Genomic DNA, 10,000 nt, shown 5'->3' with positions numbered 1-10,000 from the left:
AAAACGTAGTACCATGACTTCTGGACTTTCCTTATTCGGATCTTCAACCCATAAAAATCTCACAAAGTCCCAGTGTTCAGGATCAATCTCAATGTTCAAAAACGCCTTCTCAATGTCTGCAGTTAGGGCAACTTCATGGACTCTGAACCTCAGCAAAATGTCAAATAACAAGGGATTAAGAGAAGGTCCAATGTGAAAACAGTCATTTAAACTAGGCCCAAACACTTTAGATGAGGCATCGTATACAACTCTCACCTTAGTTGTATCTCTGTCAAGTCTCACTACTGTCCTGTGTGGAAGATAGTGGACATCTCCAGGCGGTGGTATTTGATCTTGTGGTACCATTTCAACCACACCACTGTGCAGTTGCTCTCTAATCACACCATCATACTGCTTCAGAATTTCTGGTTGGTTCTTGAGCTTCTTGATTGTTGTTGTCAGTCTACGCAATGCCACTGTATAATTGTCTGGTAACATGGGGTGATTATCCTTGAATGGTAACTTGACCTGGTATCTCTTTCCAGTAAATGTGATGTCATTTGAAAACTTGTCATAGACTGAAGTTTCATGTTCCTTAATGCCCAAAGTTTCCAAGTCCCAAAATTTCTGCAGATCATCCCTCATATCACTTATCTCTGTGGACTCTATCTTTAACACATGCGTGGAACTCAGATTCACAGTGCATGACCTTGTCAATGTTGAGCACATAGTTGGTCCTGATAAAACCCAACCTAAATTGGTTTCAAGGGCTACTGGTCCATAGGGATCTCCTTTAATGATGTTCCCAGTAAAGAACGACCAGTAATAATCTGCTCCTATCAGCACATCAACACTGACAGAATCACTTGTATCACATGCAAGTCGTAGACCCTGCAAGTAGGGGTAGCATTCCAACGTGGTTCGAGACCGTTGATTGGACACTGGGCTGCAAATTACTGGTACAACATATGAGGTGATATACACATTCATTTCATCTAATGTTCTGACACACAATTGCACAACATCACATTCCTTCACAGAGGCTGAGTTATCTCCAAATGTTTTGATCAAAAGTGTCTCCTTACCAATGGTTGGTAGGTTCAATTGTTCACATGCCTTACTGGTTATGTATGATCTCTGGCTACAGGAATCAAATATCACATGGGCATTCAATCCAAGTTGTTGGTTATCTGGTCTGCAAACAAATGCTTGGGCTACCTGTAACAACACAGAGTTGGCATTGTTGCTAACGTGCATTGCTGAAGTTCCAGCTTCTCTGCTCCTATCTTGAGATGATCCAGATCCATGTGATGTTTCCTCGTCACGAACTACATTCCTGGATGTTGGAATGTTCCTTATTCTTTCACAAATGGTTACATGGTGTCTACCTTCACAGTTAAAGCATTTTGCCTTTGACGGACAATTTGTGGAGATATGGCCACCCTTCAGGCACACAAAACACTTGCCATTTCGTCTCAGAATTGTTCTCCTAGCTTTCGGTTCAGTGATGGTCATGCAGTTAATGGATTTGTGATTCTTCTTCCAAAAAACACATTGTTGACTAAATTCCTCACTGCCTGTATAAAGGGCAGAGGCAGAATGGGGTTGTTTGCTTCTTGCTCTGTACTGTTCAAACCTGGGTGTATTGGCATTTGCACCACTTGTTTTCATTGCAGTACATCTTTCCCTGGCTTCCAACTCAGTTTTCAGTGCACTCAACAAGGCATCAAGATTCCATGATTCCTCACTGCCAAACTTACGGCTTACAACCAATCGTAATTCTGAGGGGATTTTTTCCATCACGACTGGGACCAAGGACCGTGATTCAACTCCTAACGCATTCAAACCTCGAATGTTGATTTCAATCTTGTCAAACAATTCACGTAATCTCTTTGTTTCATGCACTGAATTGACAGATGGAAGTTTCAATAAGGCATCCATATAATTTGATATCAGCAACTGCGGTTTACCAAATCGGTCCTTAAGAATGTCAATGGCTACTTTATAATTGTCTGCGGTCAGAGGCAGTCTAGCAATTGCGGATTCAGCATTGCTTGTCACACAACTCTTCAGATAGGTGAATTTTTCAATGGCCGAGATGCCAGTATTTCCATCGACAGCAGATTGAAATGTGTCCCAGAAACCCTGCCATTCTTGATAATTTCCCGAAAAGGATTTGAGTTCGAGTTTAGGTAGTTTCACTTTTGCGCTTTCGGTATTTCTGGTACTACTATTTTCCTGATTTGTCGCATGCGCCTGTGTGTGTTCGCCATGTTTCCCTTTCTCCAAACTCAAATCGATTTTCGCTAAAATACTGTAAACGTGCTCACAAAACTCACCAGAATCTTCTATTTCTTTCTCCAGTTCCTTTGGTTTGGTGAGCTCTAATATTGTTTCATCCAGCTTTTTGGTCGTTTCCAATTTTTCGGTCAACAAGGCTTTCAGAGCCGTTAACTTTTCCCTAAACGACGTTAAATCTCCCACGTGTTCTGTCAAAATTTTCTCCACATTCCCCACTGTTTTGTACACAAAGGTCCTGTGTGCATCTCGTATTTTCCTGTTCTTGTCGATATTCATGACGCTTTATGTCCATAAACACCCTTTTTGAGTAGACTTCGCCTTTTTCCAATTCAAAAAATCCTTCGATGACGGCAACAGCTTTGTTGTTCTACTTCTTCTTGTATTTCCTCCGACTCGAAAGGACCATGTAATAAATCTTTATGGTATATTTAATTCATTTCCTGGTGAATAATCTCTTTACAATTTTCCATACGAAATCTAAAACTTAATACTCAACTTGACACTCGAAGCGATCCGACGATCGATCAACACTCAGACTATAAGTCCTTCTTTTACACGTGACTTTCTTCCCGCCACACGTAATGTATGCTTCTTTATGTCAAATCTATTTTTAACAGGCCCCTTGTTTGCTAGGAAACAAGCTTCTGAATATTCAATTTGTTAAGGACCATATTTGGAACAACAAGAGCGAGGGGTTTCCAAATATGGTACTTAGCACTGAAACATTCAACCAATCAGTTCGCACTGGATATTCGGAAGCTGTGAACGCGCGTTACACGTTTCAACCCTTATGGGTTTCTGATAGAGTTTAACTTAACTACTTGGAGCACTTTTACATTTGCTTATCAATCCAACAAGAGACCATATGGTTCTCATCTAACAGAACAGTGCATTGCTACAACCACGATAAAGACCGTCTTTTATTTAATTAACGCAATTTGCATACCTTGATGGACACATCTTTGGGGTTTTGCTAAAAGCAGGCCCACGGCCCGCCACGGCCCGGCGGCCCGGCGGCCCGGTGGCCCGGAAGCCCGCACAGTTTTGTTGTCCAGCGGTAAATCCATGCGCATGCTCAGATTTGCATCGGGTTTGGGCGCGCAAATGAAAGACGGTGAGTTTGAATTCGTTTACCATTTTACTAATCATTTCAATCCTTTTCGATCCTTTCTTTCGTCGCATGTTGCTAAGTGAAAAATGTTTTCATTCTCTGTTGTTTTCGTCTGTTTACAACAACAAACAGAAACAAGGATTCAAATGATTAAAATGGTAAACGAATTCAAACTCACCGTCGTCCATTTTGCACGCTTAAACCCGATGCAGATCTGTGCATGCGCGTGGATTTACCGCTGGACAGAAAAACTGTGGAAAATAAGGACTGGGCTACCGGGCCTCCGGGCCGTGGCGGGCCGTGGGCCGCGGGCCGCTGGGCCGCGGGCCTGCTTTTAGCAAAACCCCACATCTTTGTCTATACAAAATACTAGCCAGTATTGTTGTGAGTTGTAATTTATTAAGTAATAGACTGCAAGTTTCTATGGTTTATAGGCTCATAAACCACGCGGAATGTTGGTAGAACACGACAAGAATTTATAAATCACGAGCCGCAGGCAAGTGATTTACGAATTCTGCGAGTGTTCTTCCAACATTCCAAGTGGTTTATCACGCCTATAAACCATGAAAACCTGTGGTCTATTGCTTTTATATAGGGAGCTTACGAAACGAGGACGGCGACGGCAACGGCAACGAGGACTTCATTTTAAAATACGAGTTCGCGTTATTCATATCACTACGAAACTGTTTCATGTCGTTGTCTTCCGTCTCTAGCTCTAAAACTTTGTAAGTCCGGAACTGTTTTATGATCTCTAAATAAGGACATGTCGTGAGACTCAAGGGATCTGAGAACGAGCTCATTCTCACTTCCTGTTGGTGATCGACGAACTTCAGTAAATATTGTTCAGCTGAGATTGAAAGAGGAGGACGAGTTACTCGTGAATGGAAGCTGACACGAAATTCCCATTTGCCGCCTCACAGGATGACGAGATGTCGTTCGAAAAGGGGACTATATTAAATGTAAGGATATGAGAGAATTATATTTCATCGGAGTTTGCACGCTTCAACAACCTCTTCAACTTCATGTCGGTCGCGATGAAAATCTGACAGCAGTAATTTGTTTCAGGTCTTGGACAAGGATTCGGATAAAAACTGGTACAAAGCAGAACAGGGTGATCGTGAAGGATGGATACCAAATACATATATTTCCATGAGGCCTCACAGGTGAACAAGCGTTTTATCGCTCGAGTTTCAGTTTCCTTGTAGCCAAGCACTGCCTTGACGCTCCTGAAATATTTTTCGTATGTTGATGTGGCTTAAAGGTCCTTAAAATATATATTAGCTTACAGTTACATTACGCATACATTCACAACCTCATATTGTGTTGAGACCCAATGTTTACACAATTCATAATAACGACAGTCAAGTATTAAAAATCATCCAAACCCAAAAAACTCTTAGTTTTCACAAAATTACAAAATTAACGGGGTCTTGGAACCGTGATCAGCCATCGTGCCACCACTGATTTTATCGCAATATCTGATTTTGGACAATCCCAGGTATTTTATCACCTTAATTGGAAACGTTTCCGCAGTGCGCCGTATGTGATATTAAAGCTTTTGTATACATTGTATCTACGCATAATTAACCAGCGCTAAGCCAACAGAGTATAGTATTTTGCAGACATCGGGCATGATCCTTGACTTTTCATGCGAGTGTTTCTATTCTCAGTTTATGCGTTACCGATATTTCTTACATCTCAAAATATTGCATTCTAAGCTTATTATTTGGGAGGCCTTTAACGAATGAAAAACAATGGTGCTTCCGTTTGGTATATATATTAAAGATTAAGTGGTTATCTTTAAAAAGAATTTCCTAAAAGTGGCTCAACTTTTACATTTTGCCCTCAATCCACCAAAAACCCTGGTCGAAACATTCTATAGTTCCTTAACCGCTTGACTTCTAAAAGTGGCTCTTTCAGGAAGTCAGTTACATAGCCTCCTCAATTTCAAAATAAATGTTAAAATAATGCTGTTTATATTAATTTTATTTGTCTTCCTGAATAACCCAGTGTTGGTCAATGTTGGGTCCGGTATGGGGAAGGGGCATTTTAATGCCTTTTTTAGGTTACAATCCAAATGACGCTTAAATGGAAAAGATCTCTACTTTGTATCTAGAATACAATGCTCTGTTGTTATTTTCATCTCTTTGCCCTTTGTTTTCAGGCAATTAGCCATGCAGCAAACTATAAAATGTACAATAATCTCCTACAAGGCTGTTTCCATTTTTCACAGAAACAATGGGTTTCAGCAAAGCAGGAGAGCTATAGGCCCAAGTTCACATTTCAGTTGAACCTGAATGAATAGACACCATCATGTTATAAACAAAGTTCTTAACAACTTGATCAATTTCTTCATTAGCTGGTATCATGGAAAAATAACAAGAAAGCAAGCTGAGGAAGCTCTACTGCAAATCCAGTGCGAAGGGGCCTTTCTTATCAGGGAAAGTGAAAGCACGCCGGGTGAATTCTCTCTATCAGTCAGGTGAGACTATTATGGTATTAAGTGGAAAATTTATTGTATGGTGGTTTGGGTTGCACCGGAATAAATTCTCTTCCACTAATTTGTCATAAGTTTGTTTATAATTTGAGCTTTTCTGGGTAGGATTGCCGTATTTAAAACTTCATAAAATTACCCACACACCTCAGGTAACACACCTCATCTGTGCAGCCCATTGATGGCTGGGAGTCCTGGGACTCAACTATGTCTCGTGTTTCCCCTCAACTTCTTTCGTGCTCTATCCACTTCCTGCACGCTTTACAACAGAACAGATCACAGGCGAGGCTTCTTTATTTGATAATATTAAACAGAGCAAAATCTGCAAGAGTCCTTCTTTGCAGGCAAAGGGGTGAAAGGGACATAGTTTTTGAGAGAACATGAATGTTAATTGTTTAAAAGGATGTAAGATTTTCCTAAGATGACATTTTCATCATAGGAGTGGCGATATGGTCCAGCACTTCAAGATCTTTAAAGATGATGATAGAAGGTATTACCTTTGGCTCAGAAAGTTTCCATCCTTAAATCAGCTGGTTGAGTATCACAAAACAAACAGTGTCAGTAAAACACAGCACATTCTTCTCAGTGAAGTGGATTTCAGGGTATGTTGATGTTCATCGCTTTGCAAATTCAAATTCATGTTGTGGTCTGTTGATTTGTATAGGTAATTACATGATTTCAAGTGTAATTTGGAATAAATAAGCATGGGTAAAATTTTTCAAAGATGCACAAAATTAGTGAGTGCAATTTGAAGTCTGAAAAAATTTACAAGTACTTGTTTATTCCAAATTGCATGAGAGAAATCATCTGATTATTTATTAATAATATATATGTCGAATGAACAGAAGAAACGCACGTGTATCAATCACTCAATCACAGAAAAAAATGCACCATGAATATTTATTAATAATATATATGAAGAATGAACAGAAGAAACGCACGTGTATCAATTACTCAATCACAGAAAAAAATGCACCATGAATATTTATTAATAATATATATGAAGAATGAACAGAAGAAATGCACGTGTATCAATCACTCAATCACAGAAAAAAATGCACCATGAATATTTATTAATAATATATATGAAGAATGAACAGAAGAAACGCACGTGTATCAATCACTCAATCACAGAAAAAAATGCACCATGAATATTTATTAATAATATATATGAAGAATGAACAGAAGAAATGCACGTGTATCAATCACTCAATCACAGAAAAAAATGCACCATGAATATTTATTAATAATATATATGAAGAATGAACAGAAGAAACCCACGTGTATCAATCACTCAATCACAGAAAAAAATGCACCATGAACTGCACCATCCAGGGCTCTCATTTGATTGGCTATTAGTGCAAAGATTCAGCTTTGTTGCACTAATTTTCAACTTCCTGCACTAATTTCTTTTCTGTACCCTTTTTTGGATTAATTGACTTGCTCTGAGCCATTTCACATATATGTTCCTGGGGCAAAGATTCACTTTTCTGTTTTCCTAAATTATGAAACCTTGTTTCTTTAACATTAATCTCACAAAATTTTGAGCTTTAATCTCAATCCAAAGGTTTTTACTTCAAATGATGTCAAAGAGTCACCAAATAAGAATTCAGCATGTGTGATTGAAGCATATAATTACAGTACTATGCAAGCAATGAGTTTCATAGTCTGAAAGGTTGCATACTAAATCAGTGGAGGGTGTTAACTGTGGCTGTAATGATCAGCAAAGACTCTTCTCAAATATGCAGAAAAAGGAAAGGGATTTTTTTGGAACAAAGTACGGTGCATAGCAATTTATGAACAAATAATTGTTCATCTGTTGGTATTATGGCAAGACCCTTTTAAATTATCTTTTCCTATCTTGTCTTGATTTAGAATGAAATGGTTCAAGCATTATTTGCATTTACTGCACAAGATGATGACGAGCTCAGCTTCAATGCTGGAGATTGGATAACAGTTCTGGATAAAAGTAACCCTAGTTGGTGGAAGGGACAAGTGCATGGTTGTGTAGGAATTTTCCCTCGAAATTATGTCTCTCTTCCAACACAAAACACAGATTGATGCTGAAATTATGACTTTGAGTTTGTTGTAATTCTCGTTAGGGACAAAGTGATTTAATGTCATTTTGTCCTTTGTGTTAAAAACTGATTGAGTTTTAAGGTTTTTTTTTTGTCATTTTCATGACATGTGACAGTCAACCTTTATTGTATAAAGAAAATTAGCCTTAAATGTCACTGTCTTAATTTTGTGTTTCTCATACACTGTCTTTCAGTGTATTCACCATTGCTTGTTGCTGATTAGAAGACACAAATAGACATTAAAATCCCTTTCTCATTCTATTGCTGTTCAAAACAGCATTCATTAAATTTTAATGGATGTCACTGAATTTTTCACCTGTAAAGAGGACAGAAGGTCAGTGTTTTCAGAAATAACAATACACACAATTAAATATACCCACAGTAAGGATGTTTTCTTAATTGGTACTGTTATTTATATTCATTTTTATCATTCATTTTATAATTTTGTAAGAAAACTAGAAATAAAAAAAAAACTAAACATGCAATGAATGCACCGGATTAAATGGTTGTACTTTTTATTACAAAAACAAAAACTAATCATGATTATTTACAGTTATTAAATTAAAGTCACAAACTATTTGACATTAAATTTTATCCTTAATGATGGTGACATAAGTTACATATCTAGCATAAGGTCTGCAATGAAGTTGCATATACCAGTAGTTGGGAGACAATGCAATACAAATGAGAAAGCAGCGCCCTGCTAGAGTACAGCTTGACATCATCATCATACAGTACATTATGTGATGATGGTAATCTTTATCATCACTGTCAGTGTCAATATTAAGCTTTCTTTGTAGTCCTAGAATAATCTAGATTTGTGATTAGAATCCTCAGCATCAAATTACAATAAAGAATGACAGTAACTGCAAAACACTCTGGTTGCTCTTCTTATGACTGTCATCATCATCATCATAATTATCAGCACTGTTTATGTCGACACAGTCCTTGCTATTGTTTTCCAAATTACTACAGGTAATTATGTTAAATTTAAGACCTTGGATCATGGAATTCACCCCAGCCATGAAAACACCTTGTAAATTGGTGTGGCTCTTTTCCTCTGAAGGTGCAGCGCAGCTTCCTTATTGGACTTGTAGTATCAAGCTGCATGAGATGCTGAATGTAAACCTAACAGAGAATAATAATAATAAGCCTTAGCAATGACAACAACATCAAAGAAAACATTACTTGAAAATGAACGATTGTACCTTCTGCCCTTATAAGACTAATGCCCCATTCACACCAAACCTTAACCATGTTTTGAAGATGTGTGGTAAACAGTACGTTCAAAGTGTTTTCTTTTTAAATCATGAATACTGATTACTGATTTTTGTCGACTGCAAATTTAGCACAGATCAAAGCGTGTATTGTCAAACTCACCTGAATCTTATGTAAAAGCCATTCCTACATTTTTCTGTTCGTGATTTTCATTTTTTAAACCCAGGTTAACTAAATATGTCTTGTTGGTGTGAATGGGGTATAAGAAATAGATCATCTATCCAAATGATTCATCCACAGTAGTCTGACAGGACGGATGATTAGATGAACTAGATGAACTATCATTCTTTGTCGAAGTTTGTCCAAGTTTGTCTTGAATGATCTGTCTCTGGATAGTATAATCAGACCTCTACTAGAGCACGCCTCCCGGGAGGCGGGGTGGCCTCATGGTTAGAGTGCTCGACTCTGGATCGAGTGGTCCGGTTTCGGGTCCTGGCCGGGGAACATTGTGTTGTGTTCTTTGGTGCACTCAGTTCAAGGCGCATCTACAACTGCAGCCATGAACAGCAACATCCCACTTGAGGACATTATGAAGTTGGAGGATTGGTCCCACGTTTAACATAGTACCTTTCAAAAGTTTTATTACAAGCCTGTGTCTAAGTCCAATTATTAAAAACTGGATCATTGGATAATGCAATTTGAGAGTTTTGATTGGCTAAGCCATCATGGTTTATGAGCCATTATACCATGATCTACAAACACGGCAAGCACATGCATGATTTTTTGGGCCTTTTTATTTTTATTGTAGTCTAGTTTTCT

At 38.3% G+C, this 10,000-nt stretch overlaps 3 protein-coding genes across 3 annotated transcripts in view; 1 reads left to right on the top strand and 2 right to left on the bottom strand.

Annotated features, from left to right (window-relative positions):
* LOC137971420 (uncharacterized) overlaps positions 1-2,556 on the bottom strand; it is a 3,970-nt gene extending 1,414 nt beyond the window's left edge. The window contains exon 1 of the mRNA XM_068818249.1: positions 13-2,556. Coding sequence (XP_068674350.1) covers positions 13-2,556 — 2,544 coding nt within the window. The remainder of the gene's footprint in view (positions 1-12) is intronic.
* A 1,637-nt stretch (positions 2,557-4,193) lies between these two features.
* Positions 4,194-8,837, top strand: LOC137970350 (growth factor receptor-bound protein 2-like). Its single transcript, XM_068816873.1, has 5 exons — positions 4,194-4,350; positions 4,457-4,554; positions 5,751-5,873; positions 6,325-6,487; positions 7,761-8,837. The coding sequence occupies exons 1-5, from the start codon at positions 4,273-4,275 to the stop codon at positions 7,944-7,946; spliced, it is 648 nt and encodes a 215-aa protein (XP_068672974.1). The 5' UTR covers positions 4,194-4,272; the 3' UTR covers positions 7,947-8,837.
* The window catches only part of LOC137970348 (protein flightless-1 homolog), a 47,825-nt gene continuing 46,648 nt past the window's right edge, over positions 8,824-10,000 (bottom strand). The window contains exon 55 of the mRNA XM_068816869.1: positions 8,824-9,091. Coding sequence (XP_068672970.1) covers positions 8,954-9,091 — 138 coding nt within the window. The 3' untranslated portion in view covers positions 8,824-8,953. The remainder of the gene's footprint in view (positions 9,092-10,000) is intronic.

Source organism: Montipora foliosa, chromosome 9, assembly GCF_036669935.1.
Source record: "Montipora foliosa isolate CH-2021 chromosome 9, ASM3666993v2, whole genome shotgun sequence".
Taxonomy (NCBI): Eukaryota; Metazoa; Cnidaria; class Anthozoa; order Scleractinia; family Acroporidae; genus Montipora; species Montipora foliosa.
This window is presented reverse-complemented; position numbering and strand designations above follow the sequence as displayed.